The sequence below is a fragment of the Chiloscyllium plagiosum genome, unplaced genomic scaffold (genome assembly GCF_037043375.1).
Source record: "Chiloscyllium plagiosum isolate Xiang-an unplaced genomic scaffold, Cpla_swu_hap1 HiC_scaffold_22, whole genome shotgun sequence".
Lineage (NCBI taxonomy): Eukaryota > Metazoa > Chordata > Chondrichthyes > Orectolobiformes > Hemiscylliidae > Chiloscyllium > Chiloscyllium plagiosum.
Window position 1 is genome coordinate 28,130,900 of NW_028270160.1, and position 19,109 is coordinate 28,150,008.

Below are 19,109 nucleotides of genomic sequence, written 5' to 3' on the forward strand. Positions count from 1 at the left end.
GGGTGCTCTATTGACCTGAAACAATAGATTTTCCTCAGCACCTTTAGCAGTCTGCTGCAAATTTCCCAGTACATTGTTAATTACAGAGTGCTAAATGCTGTTGACAGTTGCAACTATAATCTGATGTTCCATTCCTGCCAGAATGTGCAACAAAAATCATATTAGAAACTAACTGACTGAGGAGCATGTAGTTTGAGTTTAGCTGCAATGACGAAGGCAAAATTGAGTAATAGCAAAACTGAAAAAGAATTCATGCTTTAGGTAAGAAGTAAAATTGTTGAGTACTTTTACCTCTCCAGATATTTAATTCCCTTTGTGTGATATCTATCTCATGGAGTCTCCCCCTCTTTCTGTCTCTATCTCTGTCTCAGTAATAGCTGAATAGCTCTTTGTTTAGATGATAACAAAGAAGGAAAAAAGTTTTGAAAGATATTTATTGTGTTATGCCACATTATTTTGAATTGAAGCAAATTCAATTTCTCCTCGACATTGATGTAATAACCTGCACTGTTAGTAAATGCATAGACTTTGGAAAGGTGGAATTTACTGCTTACCATTTGCTTCCAATTGGTGTCAGAAATAAGTGATTTTTAGAGAAACATATATATTGTACAGCATGAAGGGACAGTGCTAATTTCAAGAAATGTTTTCGTGAATGAACGGTATAAAGAAGAAATTAGTCATTTGTAATGACCATATTAATCAGTGTAATTTATTTTGATACATAAATTTGACATTAAATGCACAGCAGATGTTTTGAGAAATTCATTTTGAAATATGTTTTTATTTGAATTTACTCCTGAATTTTGTTTTGCTTTCCAGCTTGATTTATTACCTGATAAGGCACCTTTCTGGCCATTAGTGCGCAATGGTCAACTCTTTAAAAATATTTATGCAGTTCACTGCAAACTCTATTGTATTTTATATGGAGAGTCAGGCTTTTCTAAATCTGTTTAAAAGTTTAACTTTGGTACTATATTTTGTGCTGGATGATTCTTTATGTTTAAGTAGAGAATTTTTGAAAGCAAATTAATGGAAAATGATTAGGCAAACTGGGGCAATATAGCCCTTTGCCTTTTGCACCAACAGTCAATAGCTGTTGCAGTTTAGTGTCCCTAAATTCAGTAATCACTAACATAATTTTTCTGTTAGAGTTCACTCGTTGATGCAATTAAATGCACTTTATGGTACTTGCACACCACTTATAATATTGTTTACATACCTTTAAAAACTAAATGTACTTTAAGTCAACTCATAGTTTTACAGTGGTGTGGCTGCTAAGATCATACTGCAGTCCTTGAGAAATTAATTAATCCGAGAAAATTTCATTAATCTGAGATGTCAAATTCCAAAGAGACCATGGCAATTATTGCTGTGTGTTGTGAAAAATAAAATTGATTGACACAATGTTCTTCAATTTATTTTGTTTTCATCAGTGGCTCAGTGGTTAACACTGCTGCCTCAAAGTGCCAGGGACCCCTGCTCAATTCCAGTTTTGAGCAACTGTCTGTGTTGAGTTTGCATATTCTTCCCGTGTCTACGTGGGTTTCCTTCAGTTTCCTCCTGCAGTCCAGAGATGTGTAGGTTAGGTGGATTGGCCATGCTAAATTACCATTGTGTCCAGGGATGTGTAGGTTAGGTGGATTAGCCATGGGAGATGCAGGGTTCCAGGATTATTGACAGGGATATTGAAGGGGAATGAGTATGGATGCGATGCTGTTTGGAGAGTTGGTGTGGACTTGTTGGGTTAAATGGTTTGTTTCCACACTGTAGAGATTCTATTTGTATTGATTAATGGTGGATATGATTTCCCACTTGCAGTCTAGGACCATAAACCCTCGAGAACAATTTATATATGGAAGTGCATTATAAGGCAGTAATATTGTTTAATGGTTCAAATAACATAGCATTCAAGAATGGCATTAAAGGGTTAATTGTTTGAGCTGTGAAATTGGATTATGTAAAGTTAAAATTTCCACTGTGCTGGATTGCTATGCAGAATGTGCATTATACCTCTGACTGTAAGCAATCCTCTGGTTTTTTTTACATAGTAAAGAATAATAGATGCAGTTAATCTTAAAATTAGCCATGTTTAATCAATTTTCATTTGTAAAAGGTTTGGGCTTCTTCGCTTTTTTAAAAAAAAAACAAGTGCCTCCAAGAGTGGTTTGTAAAATAAATGTACACCACTTCTAATTTATCCATAGGTTCTCTGATCTTGTTTGATTTGTTGGCCAATCAGACAGGCTCCTTTTCTGCTGGTGATCCTACTCTATTGGCATCAAATGGGACTCTGAAAGACCCTATAATCCCGGAAGAGGCTCAGGTACGGTAATATTCAAAGAAATAATTATTGAGCAGATGTGTCAAATCTGTGAACATTGTTTTATTGGGGCAAAATCCCAGACTAGTGGTTTCAATCTGGTGTCTAATAACTAGCTCTTGCTATGAATGTTTAAAAAGATATAAAGTGAGGTTGCACAGGTTTATTTGAAAGCTAATACCTGTAGAGGTTTTTCATTGTTTCAATATGAGTGTTTACTGAGTAATCATTGGCAACCTTTCATTCCTAACATAAATATGCTTCTTCCTTTCTTTAAGACCCATGAAAAGGCTTTTTGACCTTCTTTGCATTTTAGAGGTGAAAGAGCATTCCTAGGAGAAAGAAAAAGTATTGCACATTAAATGGGAATCTAAATATTTTCTTCAGAGAAGAATGGCTCATAATTTCTCTTAGCAGTTAACAGTGATTACTACTAACTTCAGAGATGCTGTTTAGAAACAGGAACAGGAAATTGGCCATTCAGTTACTCAAGTTGAAAAATGTGGTGCTGGAAAAACACAGCGGGCCAGGCAGCATCCGAGGAGCAGGAGAATCGACGTTTCGGGCATAAGCCCTTCAGGAATGAGGCTGGTGTGCCAAGTGGGCTGAGATAAAAGGTAGTGGGGAGGGAATTTGGGGGAGGGGCACTGGGAATACTATAGGTGGAAGGAGGTGAGGGTGATAGGCTGGAGAGGGAGGGAGGGCGGAGAGGTCGGGAAGAAGATTACATGTCAAGAGGGTGGTGCTGAATCTGAGGGTTGGGACTGAGATAAGGTGGGGTGAGGGGAAATGAGGAAGCTGGAGAAATCTACATTCATCCCGTGTGGTTGGAGGGTTCCAAGGCGGAAGATGAGGTGCTCTTCCTCCAGGTGTCGTGTGGCCAAGGTCTGGCGATGGAGGAGGCCAAGGACTTGCATGTCCTTGGCGGAGTGGGAGGGGGAGCTACAGTGTTCAGCCACGGAATGGTTGGGTTGGTTGGTGTGGGTGTCCCAGAGGTGTTCCCTGAAACGTTACGCAAGTAGGCAGCCTGTCTCCCCAATGTAGAGGAGACCACATCGGGTGCAGCGGATACAGTAAATGATGTGTGCGAAGGTGCAGGTGAACTTGCGACGGATATAGAAGGATCCATTGGGGCCTTGGAGGGAGGTGAGGGGGGAGGTGTGGGCGCAGGTTTTGCACTACTTGCGGTTGCAGGGGAAGGTGCTGGGAGTGGAGGTTGGGTTGGTGGGGGGTGTGGACCTGACGAGGGAGTCGCGGAAGGAGTGGTCTCACCTGAATGCTGATAGGGGTGGAGAGGGAAATATATCCCTGGTGGTGGGGTCTGTCTGGAGGTGGCGGAAATGACAAAGGATGATACGATGTATCCGGAGGTCGGTGGGTGGTAGGTGAGGACCAGGGGGTTCTGTCCTGGTGGTGATTGGAGGGGGGGGTTCAAGGGCGGAGGTGCGGGAAGTGGAGGAGATGCAGTGGAGAGCGTCGTCGACCATGTCGGAGGGGAAATTGCGGTCTTTGAAGAAGGAGGCCATTTGAGTTGTTCGGTAGTGGAATTGGTCCTCCTGGGAGCAGATGCGGTGGAGGCGGAGGAATTGGGAATATGGGATGGCATTTTTACAGGGGGCAGGGTGGGAGGAGGTGTAATCTAGGTAGCTGTGGGAGTCGGTCGGTTTGTAGTAAATGTCTGTGTTGAGTCGGTTACCCGAGATAGAAATGGAGAGGTCTAGGAAGGGGAGGGAGGAGTCTGAGACGGTCCAGGTAAATTTGAGGTCGGGGTGGAAGGTGTTAGTAAAGTGGATGAACTGTTCGACCTCCTCGTGGGAGCACGAGGTAGCGCCAATACAACCATCGATGTAGCGTCCTTGTTGAAGAAGTAGGCGTGGAGGCGAAGGTGGCGGAAGAAATGCTCAATGTCTAGCTGCGTGTCAAACTCATTGATCTGGGAGCGTAGGGGGATGAAGGTGAGGCCTCTGCATTCAGTTACTCAAGCCTGGTCATTCCGTAAGATCATGGCGGATCTATGGCCTAACTACATATACCAGTGTTGGGCCCATTTCCATGATATCCTTAATAAAAATTTGTCTATCTCAGATTTAAATTTAATAGTTGAATTAGTATTGACTGCCATTTCAAGAAGATGGTTCCAAACCTATGCTACTCTTTGCATGTGAAAGTGCTTTCTAATATCTCTCCTGAATGGCCTTATTCAAATTCCTGGACTATGCACCCCCTGGTTCTCAAACCTTCAACTGGTGGAAATATTTTACCTTTATCTAGATCACTTAATTCACCACTGAACCTTTTAAATTCTAGAGAAAAATCCCTAATTTGTCTAATCTTTCCCCATAACTTAACCCCTGAAGTCCAGGTGTCATCTTTGTAAACTTGCTTTGACCTCCCTCAAGGGCCAAAGGACTGTTCCGAAGGTGTAGTGCTCAGATCTGCTCATAATAGTCAAAATAGCATTATGTATGCACGGAATAGAATAGCCTTTATTGCCATGTGCACCAAATGGGTGCAGTGAAAAGTTTGTAATGTCACCTCTCAGTGCCATCTTAGGTACAGGGTACCTGGGTAGATACTCTGTCACAGAATTGAAATAGTAGAAAAAATAGACTACTATGGGAACACAGCTTAAAAAGTTTGGAATGATAATAAAAAGTGTCTGTGAAGTACTCAAGTTATAGTCCTTTTCACTGAATCCATGTCTGCCAAACTTCAGAACACGAGTTCATGCACTGCCCTCTGTCCCGAACTCATCTCCAGGATTCATTCCCCTGGCCGACCCAGCCTTGCTCTGCTCCTGCTCCAGACCCTGGCTGCGACTCATCTTCAGGACTTGGCCTTCACTCACTCTGCTGCTCCTCCAGCCATGACTTGCTTCTGGGACTTCACCTGCACTTGCTCTGCTGCTCCGCCAGATGTGACTCACTTCTGGGACTTGGTCCCTCCGGCCACAGCTCACGTCTGGGACATTGCCTCGATCCCTATACTCCAGCCCTTTAGATATGATGGCCAGCATTCCGTGGGGCACCTTAACTATTTTCTGCACCTATTTGTGGCATTATAAAGAGCTGTGCACCTGAACCCTCCAAATGTCGTTGGACATCCACTTTGTGCATTCTAAATCATAACCAGCTCTATCCTTTCATGGTCTAAAATGGATAACCTCATACTTATATTAAAACTCACCTGCCACAATTTTGGCCATACACCTACTCTACTAAAATTTCAACAGGATATTGATAATTTTCTGATCAACCTATTCAGCGAAGGCATTGCACATCTCTGTAGCAGACAGGACTTGAACCTTGTGTTGTCATCAACAATGCCTACAGTGCTGCTCAAATTTTGTGTTGGAAACCAAAATTGGATATTTGATTTTTTTATGCCCTTATACTAGTTATCAATATTGTGAATAATTAAGACCCAGTGCACATTCCCGTGGGGTATAACTCGTCATGTCCTGCCAATTTGAGTACTTAACTATTATTCCAACTCTGTTTCCTGCCACCCAACCAATTTCCTATCCATGTCAATAACTTGCACTCCATTTCGTTGGATTCCACCAAATAACAGTTTCTTATTTGGAACTTTATCAAAAGCCTTCTGGAGGACCATATAAACAACATCCAATGAATTAGCATTTTTGTCATCTCTTCAAAAAATGGAAGTTTTTCAGGCCTGAATCCATGCTGACTCTCCCTGATTAACTCAAAATTTTCAAGGTGATCAGTAACCTTGTCCTTGATTACAGACTGCAACAATTTCTCCACCACAGATGTTAGACTAACTTGTCTGTAATTCCATGGTTTCCTTCTGTCATGGTTCTTAAAGTGCGGAGTGACATGGGCAAATTTCTAATCCAGCTCCTGAATTAAGGAAATCTTAACAATTATGGTCAGGGCATTGGCAATGTGCTGTCCTATTGCCTTTCATCCATGGATCAAAACCATCAGGTCCTGGAGATTTGTTACTCTTAAGTTCAATTAATATACTTATTTTGATGATTTACTTGATCAAGATTTATTTAGTCCCTGATTCTCTGTAAATTTCTGGAGGACTTCCGGCAAACTATCTTACTTTTCTGCTATGAATACTGAAGCAAAATAATTGTTTAGCTTGTCTGCCATTTCATCTTGGACATTGACAGTGTTCCCACCCTCAGCCTTCAATGGGCCAATAATATTCTTAACCTGCCATTTTCCCTTTATACAACTATAAAATCTCCTCTTAGTGTATTTTATGTTTCTTGCAAGGTTTCTTTCATACACTATTTAGGTGTTATTAGCTGCTTTGTGGCCCTTTGTTGGTGTTTGTGTTTGTCTCAATTTGTGGGATCTTTACACTTTTATAAGCTCTTTCTTTTAATTTTATGTTGTTCCTTACTGCGTCCATGGCTGTTCTGTTTTGTGAGGTCGAGCTTTTCCTCCTTCTAGGTACAAACTACTTCTGAAGAGCATTAAATCCTTCAATTGGCAACCTCTACTGTTCATTGGTTGTTTTATCTATTAGCAGATCTTCCCAGTTTACTGTGGACAGTATCTGCCTTATGCCATTAAAATCTACCTGCCTTAAATCCAAAATTCTAGTATTTGATCTTTGCTTATCTCTTACAAGTGTATAGTGAAACTGGATCATGTTGTGATCACTATTTGACAAATGCTTACAAACACCTCGGTCAGTAATTAGATCAGGCTCATTGCTCATGAGTAGATTGTTCTGCTTTTGCCATCCAAGACATATTGCCATAAGAAACTATCCTGGACATATTTTAGAAATTCATATCCTTTCTGGCAGGTGCTTGTCTGTCTCTCCCAGTTTATATTAAGATTAAAATCACTCATTAATACTGCTCTGCCTTTGCTGCATTGTTACCTAATTTCAGCATTTATACAATCTAACATTTCGAAGATGCCAGCAGGTGGTCTATAGATGACACCTATTGTGGTTTAATTCCTTTTATAGTTCCTCAGTTCCACCTGTAACTCTCCACTGGGTGCTTTCCTCTCATTGTGTTCTCCCTCACTATAGAACTGATTCTGGTTATAATCAATAATGCTACTCCACCTTCTCTGCTGTTTTCTGTATCCCACCTATAAACCTTTTAACCTGCTTTGTGTCCAGTTGCCACTTTAGCTGATCCAGGTGGTCTGACAGGAGCTGCAGGTGGACGCACGTCCTGCAAATATAGTTGTCAGGGACATCTGAGCTGTCCTTGATTTCCCACAAATCACAGTATACTTGTTAAATAGAATGGTTGAATTTGAAATCCAAGAGGTGTAAAGTATAAAACCGTTTTATGAAGAAAATGTAGGCTTTGCTGTTAAAAACAAATCCATTATTAGAAAACTTTGTAAATTAGAGAATATATTATGATATTTTGTCATAAAGCAACAGTTACCAATGAATAAACTATAGTTAAATTCAAGAGGTAATAATTTAAATCCATGTCTTGGAACCCAAAATTTATGTTCCATATATAGCTGATAGTTGATCATTTTAGACTTTAAAAACAAAGAATAGGCAATAAAACATTTCTATCCTTTCAAATAAACAAATAGTCATTTAATTTTTAGAGCAAATCTTTAAATGTGTTTAATTTGTAAATTCCATGTCTGCTAGGTTTGTTTTGATCCATTATTTTGGATTAGTTAACATGCATGGAAACTCCTCACCATGTTTAACATCCTCCATAAGCCAACTGTAAAGTCCATATGCTAATCCATGCCATTTACTTAATCTGGAGACTTGGTTGATATTTATAAATGTCACAGTCTACATTTGTGTTGTTTGAAGATCTATCATTTCACTAGTTCTTTAAATTTTAAGCATTAAAAAAACTTCAGCCAATAGTCATTTCCAAATTTATTATTCCAGATAACATTTACAATAAAGGTCTCCTTCCTATCACATTTCTCTTCCCTGCTCTTTGAGTAGATTAACAATCATTGTGCTTCTCTGCATCTCACAGTCGAATGTCTGTTCCCTTGTTAAGAAAGGTTTAACATTCATGATTACAAAAGCAAATTATGGCAGTTACTGGAAATCAGAAATTAGGAACACAATTCTGGAAATACTCAAGTCTGGGAGCATCTGTGACCAACAATTGGAATCGGCATTTCAGATCATTCATCAGGTTTGATAATAGGCTATCAGTTTGAAACATGAACTCTGTTATATCCCTCCACAGATGTGACATTCGACCCCTTACCAAAGGGGTCTCCATTTCATCACTTGCAATATTTAAGTCAGAGTGACAATGTGGCTCAATATTAAATCAAAGCTAGAGACTCTTTCCTCTATTGTATACATATCCTCTCCTCTTTTGGGCACCTGATGTTGTTGCATTTCTTCCACTACTTAAAGAATCTTCGTTGTTTAACCAATTTTCCCAGCTTTTATTCCACCTCTAGCCAGTTCATTCATGAGATCACCCAGATCACTCCACTTGCATTTTATCCCCTTCATCCACCTACTATACCTCAACCACTCTATCCTTGCTTGAGCTCTGCATTCACCTCTCTCTCTGTCTTTCTCTATCTCTATCTCCCTCTAATCTCCTGCAACACTAAATCCTATACTGCATGCTCAAATTCTCCCCTCATATCTTTTTCCACCACATGCTCATCCTTAAAGATCTTTATTGAAACCACATATTTCACCAATTTTTGGTAACCTTTCCTTCTTAATTTTTTTCCCCCGTAATCACATCTCTTTAAGCACTTTGGGATGGTTTATTTCAGTAAAGCTTCTATACAAATATTTAGGCACAAGTTGGCAGAGTCTGCTGCAATTTAACAAGTCAAAATTGTGCAAGTCCTCAGTATGGACTAAGGGCAATGGTTAACTTGGTAATATTTGTGATACTGTATTCAATCAGGTCAAACTTTATTAATTACTGTTGCACTCCTGAACATTTTTCACACATCATTCAACTTTCCAACCATTAGTGTTCAAACTACTAACTGAATGATAGCATAGTGCATAGGATATTTTCCAGTATTCTCTGCTTTACACACATCTAAATTTTCGCTAATATTAATGACCTTCCAAATCTATGTTTTCTACCACATAGAAGGATATGGGCAGCAGAAACATGGGAACTCCAACACCGTCAAGTTCCCCTCCAAGCCACACACCATTGTGATTTAGAACTATATTTCCTTGCCCCTTCACAGATACTTGGTCAAACTCTTGGAACGTGCTTCTTAATAGTATTGTATACCATTACCACATGGACTGCAACAATTCAAGACAAAGGCTTACCACCATCTTCCTGAGGGTGATTAAGAATGGGGAGCAAACGCTGGTCTAGTCAGAGGGATTTGACTCCCCAGTGGGGACGTTTAATTTTACTGCTACTCTTAAATAGTGCATATAACTGGTTGCTTCATTTGATATGAATATAGCATATCAGCATGCTATTTTGTATTAATGCACATGTTATTGAGTTATAGAGGTACTGTATTTTTGAGAATTGAAAAGCTAGCAGAACTGCCTGACACAGCACAGTGTTCTGAACAAGGTAACAATGTCATGTTTGGAGAATCGACGTTTCGGGCATGAGCCCTTCTTCAGGAATGAGGAAAGTGTGCCAAGCAGGCTAAGATAAAGGTAGGGAGGAGGGACTTGGGGGAGGGGTGTTGGAAATGCGATAGGTGAAAGGAGGTTAAGGTGAGAGTGATAAGGTAAGGGTCATAGGCCGGAGTGGGGGTGGGACTCCGGACCTCAGACTCAGCACCACCTTCCTAACCTGCAATCTTCTTCCTGATCTCTCCGGCCTATCAGCGTTCCGAAAACACCACTCCCTCCGTGACTCCCTCGTCAGGTCCACACCCCCCATCAACCCAACCTCCACTCCCGGCACCTTCCCCTGCAACCGCAAGAAAGGCAAAACTTGCGCCCAACTGCCCCATTTACTTCCCTCCAAGGCCCCAATGGATCCTTCCATATCTGCCACAAATTCACCTGCACCTCCACACACATCATTTACTGCATCCGCTGCACCCGATGTGGCCTCCTCTATATTGGGGAGACAGGCCGCCTACTTGCGGAACTTTTCAGAGAACACCTCTGGGACACCTGGACCAACCAACCCAACCACCCCGTGGCTCAACACTTCAACTCCCTCTCCCACTCCACCAAGGACATGCAGGTCCTTGGACTCCTCCATCGCCAGACCACAACAACATGACGGCTGGAGGAAGAGTACCTCATCTTCCGCCTAGGAGCCCTCCAACCACAAGGGATGAACTCAAGATTTCTCCAGTTTCCTCATTTCCCCTCCCCCCACCTTGTCTCAGTCCCAACTCTCGGACTCAGCACCACCTTCCTAACCTGCAATCTTCTTCCTGACCTCTCTGCCCCACCCCCACTCCGGCCTATCACCCTCACCTTAACCTCCTTCCACCTATTGCATTTCCAATGCTCCTCCCCCAAGTCCCTCCTCCTTACCTTTTATCTTAGCCTGCTTGGCACACTTTCCTCATTCCTGAAGAAGGGCTCATTACCGAAACGTCGATTCTCCTGTTCCTTGGATGCTGCCTGACCTGCTGTGCTTTTCCAGCAACACATTTTCAGCTCTGATCTCCAGCATCTGCAGTCCTCACTTTCTCCAACAATGTAACATTTGTTTGACACAAATAGAGCAACTGAGTTGCCATGAGACAAAAACAAATTCAAATTCAGTCAATCAGTTTAAATTATGCCCCAAGATACCAAACTTCAATCAATATTTTGAGAATATTAAAACCAATGAAACAATCTGATGTTTTGGGATATAAAACCGGATATTTTTCACAGTTGAGAGAGAACTGCCAAAAGACTGACAGATGTGGGCTGCTCGTTTAAGAGCTCTCTGAGAGATACCTGTCTGTGGAAGAAGTTTGCACACCAGAACATAGAAACTGACCTGGAGAGAATCCACAAAGGAGGTTCGGCAAAGCTGACTGGTTTTGAAATGTGATTTTTTTTTTGTAAATCGTAATCAGGATTTTTTTATCAGACAAGTATTGTAGAGTGGAAGGCGAAAGATAAGTTTAAGAGAAAGGAGTTGAGACTAATTGTTAGCTAATATCCTCTGTTAGATTTAAAGAATAAAGTTGTTAATTTTTTACTTTAAGTAGTGACTTTTGGGATAGTTCTTTGCCTTTTGATTTGTAACAGATTACAGCGCAGAACGAATCTTTTCTGTTTTGTTGGTTTAAATTAGCAGAGGGGTATACCCCACGTCGTAGTACATAATATATTTTTATAATCATATATGTTTAAGGTAGCAATTTTTTTCTATTTTCCAGTTTAAATGGCTGATGTTTTTCTGAAAAATATCTGATGTTGCTGATCTCTGAATGGAACTTTTCTCTTTTTTTAGAAATCAACATTATAATAGGAATCATGTTACTGGATCCTGAAAATAAAAAAACAGTTATAAAAATTGCAAAATTAATTTCTTTGCCTGTGCATGCGTTTTACTAATGATTTAGAGAACGAAAGCTTTTCCTGGTTGTATTAGCTTTGATTAGTTTTAGCTGAAATCCAACTGGGTAATATATTTATATTATTTACCAGGAGAACCAGGATAGCCAGGATCCTGAGGTTTCTGATGAACTGAAAGATGAAACAGAGGAGGATGTCCTGACACTACCAGAAGCATTGGAATCAGTTGGTCTTTCTGAGTACCTCAGCACATTAGAAAAAGAAGAAATAGACATGGAGTCATTGGTAAGGATACTTCTTCAAATATCCAAGGTCCACCCAGAAATATTAAATTGAGCTTCTACTCAGTTTTTTGTTCAGAATTTTGTTTGTATGGTTAAAATAAAAAAAAACTCTATAGTGTTTTAAATAACTTAACCTCTGTGATAGCGTAAACTATTACTTAACGTGTTAAGAGTAAACTACTTGCACTTTGCTGTTCAAAGAGCTCTTTCCTATTTTCACTGAATATATTATCTGCAAGAATGTGTTTAGCTTTACAAAATCTGTCTTCATTGTTGCATTTTACATTTCTTTTCTGGGAAAAATACATTTTTAGCTCATATAAATGCAATTACAGTCTTTAAATAAGCTTTTAGAGAAAAAATGTTTGCCTTGAATGTCTTTCTTTCATTAACATTAGAGTTTGATGTATTTTCCCTTTGCTCGATTTTAGCTCATGTGTACTGTTGATGACTTAAAGGAAATGGGGATCCCTCTTGGACCAAGAAAGAAAATCGCCAATTTTGTAAAAGAGAGAGTAAATGCACAGGTATTGTTATTCCTGAAAACTACTTCACGTGCCCATTGCTATATCTGATTATGATATCTTGACTGGCAATATGAGGAGGAGTGAATACCATGTCGTAATAGCGTGTAATTTTGCACTGCTTTTTTTTTGTCAAATTATGAGAGACTTGAATATGGTAACTTAATTAGGCCACCTTAGTTATCAGATGATTTTGGCTTTGCAAAGGATTGTGAATACATGTTGTATAGAAATATAATGCTGATTTGCTGTTATCCTTTTATTTAAATATTACATCACCTGCCAACTTTCTCTTTAAAACCATTAATAATGAAGGACAGTTTCCTCTGTCTTGAAATTCCAGTTTTTAAACCGCAGGTAGGTATTGGAGAGACTATTATGATGGACTGGTAATATGCCTTACTTTGAGCCAGGAGGTCGTGTTCAAATCCCACCTCTGCTCGAAGTATATTATAACATATCTGGGCAGGTTGATTAAAAATAGCTATAAATATTGTGTGTACAGTGAAATTATAAGGTACAGATGATTGTATTTCACATCAGGCCTTCATACTTAAAGCCATACATCATTCTTTGCAATTTTGATTTTGCTAACTTTATCGTGACACACTCCTAATTCCTAGTGATGTTATTCCAACAAATTGGTATGCATTTGAAAAGTCATCTGGTACCAAAGAGGTCTCTGGTCTATTTGGGAAAAATCTAGACCCCTACAGCAGAGGAGGCCGTTTTCTTCCAGCATACCTGTTCCAGACCTTTAGCAAAGCTATCCAATTAATGTCAGTGCTCTGTTCCTTCCCCATAACTGTTTTTCCATTGAGTATCGTTATTTTTAAAGCTGTTGGTACAATATTTCTACGCTGTATAGTCAATTTTACATTTAAAGTCATTGTCAGAAAAAGGACTGTTGGGATAAGACTAAACTATGCATTGACTTTTGTTTTCTGTCGAGGCAATTATTTGAAATTGAAATACTGGTCAGTTTTGAATGAATGCAGATTTTAAACTAGTCTATTAATTTTGTTGCAATGCAAATTACTGGTCCATAGAAATACAAATAAATTATGCAAGAATAATTTTTCAAGCAAATGGTTATGCATTCAACTCATGTAATACTGACATTTTACTCTTAAAAATAACCTAAATTTTCATCAAAGTCAATGATATATTATTGAAAAGCAAGGTATTTCATCTTGCACTCATCAGGACAATTTGAAACTTGGAATTCTTGAATTTATCACAATATATAGTACAGGACAAAAGGGAACTAATTGGTTGGAAAGTCAACTCTGGTATGTAGTTGCCATGGCAACAGTAAATTGGAACTAAAGGCTCCTAGGTTTATGGGTAATTGAAAATTGGACCAAAACTAAGATTCAGCGAGCAGGTTATTATTGTGTAAGCACCATTGGAATACACTGTTTATGACCCCTTCCATCATATTGCTGATGATCGAAAGTAGGCTATTCGGGTAGTAATTAGCTGGGTTGAATTGATTTAGCTGTTTGTGGACAGGACATAACTTGGGCAATTTTCCACATTTCTTGGTAGATGCTACTGTTGCAATTGTGCTGCATGAACTTGACTAGGGCACAGCTACTTATGGAACACAAGTCTTTAGTACTATTGCTGAAATGTTGTAGTTCCACCTCACGTTTAGTTCTGCTTAGTGCTGCTCTGGGCATGCCCTTCTGCAATTTTCACTTTTAGAGTCATAGAGATGTACAGCATGGAAACAGACCCTTCGGTCCAACCCGTCCATGCCAACCGGTTATCCCAACCCAATCTACTCCCACCTGCCAGCACCCGGCCCATATCCCTCTAAACTCTTCCTATACATATACATCCAAATGCCTCTTAAATGTTGCAATTGTACCAGCATCCACTACTTCCTCTGGCAGCTCATTCCATACACGTACATCTGCATGAAAAAATTGCCCCTTAGGTCTCTTTTATATCTTTCCCCTCTCACCCTAAACCTGTGCCGTCTAGTTCTGAACTCACTCACCCCAGGGAAAAGACTTTGCCTATTTACCCTATCCATGCCTCTCATAATTTTGTAAACTGAACTGGGGTTAATCTCCCAGCCAGATGGTAATTGTAGTTGAATATAATTTTACTGATGTTAATAGCTCCCCATACCCCATCCCCCCCAGATGACATCATGCTAATCTTACCAGAAAATGGTTATGCTATATTCTTTGTTATGCTAAGCCACAACTGAGTACTGTATACAGTTCTGGTCACTGCACTATAGGGATGCTGTTGTCTGGGATTAAGAATTTAGCTAGGAAGAAAGACTGGATAAACTTGGGTTGGTTTCTTTGGAGCAGAGAAGGTTGAAGGTTCGACCTGATGGAGGCATATAAGATTAAGAGGGATGTGAACAGGGTGAGTAGAAAGCAGTTTTTCCCCCTATTGGAGCATTGATAACAAGGGGATTAATGTTGAGGTGAAAGGCAAGAGGTTGAGAGCATTTGAGGAAACTTTTGTTACACCCAGAGGTGGTTGGCATGTGGAATGCTCTCTACAACCATTCCCAAACAAAACGACCAGCTAAATTTTTATAGGATAGAACGTGTTTTCGCCAGCCTTTCATTAAGATTTTTAATATTTTTGTTTAAGAGCTTTCCTCTATTGATGAACCTGTTTCAAGTTATGAACTTTTCTCATGTGGTAGTAAAATTGTGGATGATCAAAGTCATTATGAAAATATTGACTTTTTTGAAATGCATGACATAAAATTGGATAAAGTTTAAAAATCTCAATGCCAGGTTATAGTCCAACAGGTTTATGTGGAAGTACTAGTTTTCGGTGCACTGCTCCTTCATTAGGTAGCTGTGGAGCAGGATCATAAGGCACAGAATTCTGTCTCTTATGGTCCTGCTCCACAGCTACCTGATGAAGGAGCACCGCTGAAAGCTAGCATTTCCAAATAAACCTATTGGACTCTAAACTGGTGTTGTGTGATTTTTTACCTTTGTCCACCCTAGCCCAATATAGGCACTGCCACATCATGAAATGGGATGGTTTTATTTTTTCCATACGACAGACAAAGAAGAAAGCTGCAAAAGAGAGGAAGACAGTTTTGGAAGCTCTGAAGAAAGCTCAGCAAGAAGAAATGCAAAAATCTAAGGATGGAATTGATCAAATGAACTCATTAACAGCAGAAAAACAGCTGGGTTTGAAGAAGATGCTGTCGTACACTGGGACTACTATTTCATCTGTCACTGTACATTACGACCATTTTGAAGCAGGTGCTGGCCAGGTAAGTGCCACTTTAAACCTTCAGTTTGGACGTATTTTAAAAAAATGCATGCTGAGTACATTCTTCAAATGAGAGATTGTGTAATTGTCTGGGAGTAGGAATTGTTTTGAGTTAAAGAGCTGAAAAATGTGTTGCTGGAAAAGCGCTTTTCCAGCAACACATTTTTCAGCTCTGACCTCCAGCATCTGCTAATCGTTTTGAGTTAGGTTGGCACATGTTAAGCCTTAACTGAAAGTGCTTTTGTGTATGGTACAACAAGTTCTAACAACTGTTTGGTAAAGAAGTTACTCTTGAATTTCTTATTGGATCTATTAGTTTTAGGGCACATAACATGATTTCCTTCCACAAGTGAAACCACCATCTCTGTCAACACTACTAAAACCATTTTTTTTGTAATATTAGAAGACATCTCTTGGGATCATTGCTCAACCTTCGCTTTACCCAAGAGAAGAGTCCCAGACCTCTACAATCTGTTGCATAATTTATTATGGCTGAGTAGGTACTTTCATTAGTGTTTCTAAGTCCTCTTCATAATGTTAACATACCTTCCTGCTTTTATTGATATGTCAATCTAAATCTCTTGATTCAATCATTCCTCTACCCAGTTCAGACTTATTTCACAAAGCATATATGGTATTTTTATTTCTTTCTCCAATACGTGCACTTCACATTTTACAATTTTGAAATTTAACTTATTATTTACTCTCCAAGAAATTGAATAGAACCGGCTGCATAAATACTATAGATACAAGAGCAGGCCAGAGGCTTGGATTTATGCAGTGAATAACTCCCCATTTGATTTCCCAAGCCCGTCCACTATCTGCAAGGCACTTGTCATAAGCTGATGGACTTGCACTCCACTTGCCTGGATGCATCCATATCTAACCATCCTCAAGCTCCAGGATAGAACATCCTGAGTGGCACCCCATCTATGACTGACATACAATGGCTGAAATGTATACTAACTGCAAGATGCACTTCAGTACTCTCAGCTTCCTTTGACTGCACCTTCCAAATATCCAACTTCTGCCATCAAGAAGGACAAAGTTCAACATGGAACATCATCATGACCAAGATCCTCTCCAAGCTACATACCATCCTGACTTAAAATGATATCACCATTCCGTTGTTGTCACTGAGTCAAAATCCCTCCCTGATGGCACTGTGAATACTTTGCATCATGTGAACTGCAGCAGTACAATCTCCAGAGCAATTAGCGATGAGTCACAAATGCTGGCAAGCCAGCTGTGCCCCCATTCCTGAGAGAGAATAGAAAATTCTCTTAAGTTTATTCTAGAATGAAAAATCACGACACCTAGACAGGATAAACTGCTGATTGAAAGGTGCCTATGTTCAGTTCATGAGAAGTGAGAAAATTATACATTTTAGTAGAAAGAGGAGGGAGGGGCAAACTGAAATGTTAGAATCATGAAGAGTAGATGAGGTGACTCCTACCACAAGGAACAGAGTTCAGAACCAGAAGAAGCTGATTTACTGAGTGGTGATGAGGAAAAACCTTTATATGTAATGAGTGGGGAAAATCTGGAATTCATTATCTGAGAATATTGTAGAGATAAGTTTAAACATGGCTTTATAAAGGGAATTTGCTAATCATCTGAAGAGAGCAAAATTGTTTGGATATGTGTAAAAGGCAGGTAAATGCAACAGGCTGAAAACCTCTTCAAGTGGACGTAATGGGCTGAATAGCCTCTCCTGTGTTATGATTTTCATTGGCTGTTTCTTTACTTAGTGTTGAGAATCTGAAGCTTGCTACTACAAGACATAGTTCAAATGAATAGCTTAAATACATTAATAGAGAAGGGAATAGAAGGATATTCAAATAGGCTTTGACATTTCGTGGGGCATAAATATCAGCTCAGACTGTGTGGGTCGTAAATTTAGTGTTATCAGAAGTGGAAAATAATGTTGTCAGTGACTTTTAAAGATTGAAACTGTTTGTTACCAACAATAATAAGACCAAATCTTGCATTGCTGCTGATATTACTGTTCAAATTTCATGCTGTGGTATTATAAGTAATTTTTGAATCTTGCATATCACATGTATGCATTACGGAGCATTTTTCCTATTGCTGGACTCCTGCATTTTTAATTTAATTTACGTTATGTACTACATTAATTTCTCAGGTGTCTGTGGTTTATCCAGCACTAGACTTCAAACCAGATAACTTCTTTGCCTTGGGTTCTCCTATTGGTATGTTTCTCACGATGCGTGGGCTGGAGAAGATTGATGAAAGCTACCAATTACCAACCTGCAAGAGATTTTTCAATATTTATCATCCAGTAAGTCTGATTTATTATGAGACAGTTTGGAGTGCCAGTCTGTAACTTGTGTTTATTTGATTCCTGATAACAGATTGTAGTCTAAATTCTAATATTTGTTTACATTGTATTATTGATATCTTGTGTCCTTCAGATTTTTAAAATAATGATGGATTAATTGTTCTCTGAGGGATCCTATTGTTAATTGCAATATTCAGTTGAACATTATTTGTTTCTTCAACTCACAAGACTCTTCATTCTTCAAGTATTCACCTGTATAATTTTGGTTATTCTTTCGGTCAACAGTTTGATGCATCTTCATTGGTATGTGTTGAGTAGTCAAATAAATCTTGATTGTTCAACGTTTGATTGCAAAATGCTTTCTACTGATGCCTAAAAAATACTAGAGCAAAAATCTGGAATACAAGCAAGATGCAAATACAACTACTTATAACTAATTTTAGTATGTTCTTTTCACATTTTGTTTATGAGTTCATGTGTATTTTTCTTTCTTTTGATCAGCATTTTCACCAGATTTTTTCCCCCATATATTTTGAGTAGCATATCCTGTCAGAAAGATAGAACTAATCTCTAGGGGCAAAGTCTTAAATTTGGAAAATAACATTGACTTTCTGGTAATGAATATTAATTTTGTACACCGAGCATTTGCTTGTGATAAATGACCATGGAGCGAAATACTTGGTTGTCTTGGTAGATATTGATGATTCAGCTAGTAATTGACAGGAAGATAAATTGAGAGAGGAAAAGTGATCAATTAGTTATACACATTAGTTCAGATTTATAAGGTGTGATTGTTAAATTAGATGTCTTGCTGGTGTTGTCTTTTTGATGTCTTGTGCATTGAAGCTTCTTGATGACCCTATAAGAGAGAACTAGGTTCCCAAATCTGAGATTCTGCAGTTAGAATGTCAGCTTAGATTAATATTCAAGCTTTTCTGTTTTTAAGTAATTTAATTAATTATTGGCCAAGTTGTGTG

General features: G+C 39.1%; 1 protein-coding gene across 1 annotated transcript in view; it reads left to right on the forward strand.

Moving 5' to 3' along the window:
• The window catches only part of sec23ip (SEC23 interacting protein), a 146,547-nt gene that overhangs the window by 52,536 nt on the left and 74,902 nt on the right, over positions 1–19,109 (forward strand). Inside the window, exons 10-14 of the mRNA XM_043712707.2 lie at positions 2,208–2,326; positions 11,888–12,040; positions 12,471–12,566; positions 15,616–15,831; positions 17,977–18,132. Of these exons, the coding sequence (XP_043568642.1) occupies positions 2,208–2,326; positions 11,888–12,040; positions 12,471–12,566; positions 15,616–15,831; positions 17,977–18,132 (740 nt within the window). The remainder of the gene's footprint in view (positions 1–2,207; positions 2,327–11,887; positions 12,041–12,470; positions 12,567–15,615; positions 15,832–17,976; positions 18,133–19,109) is intronic.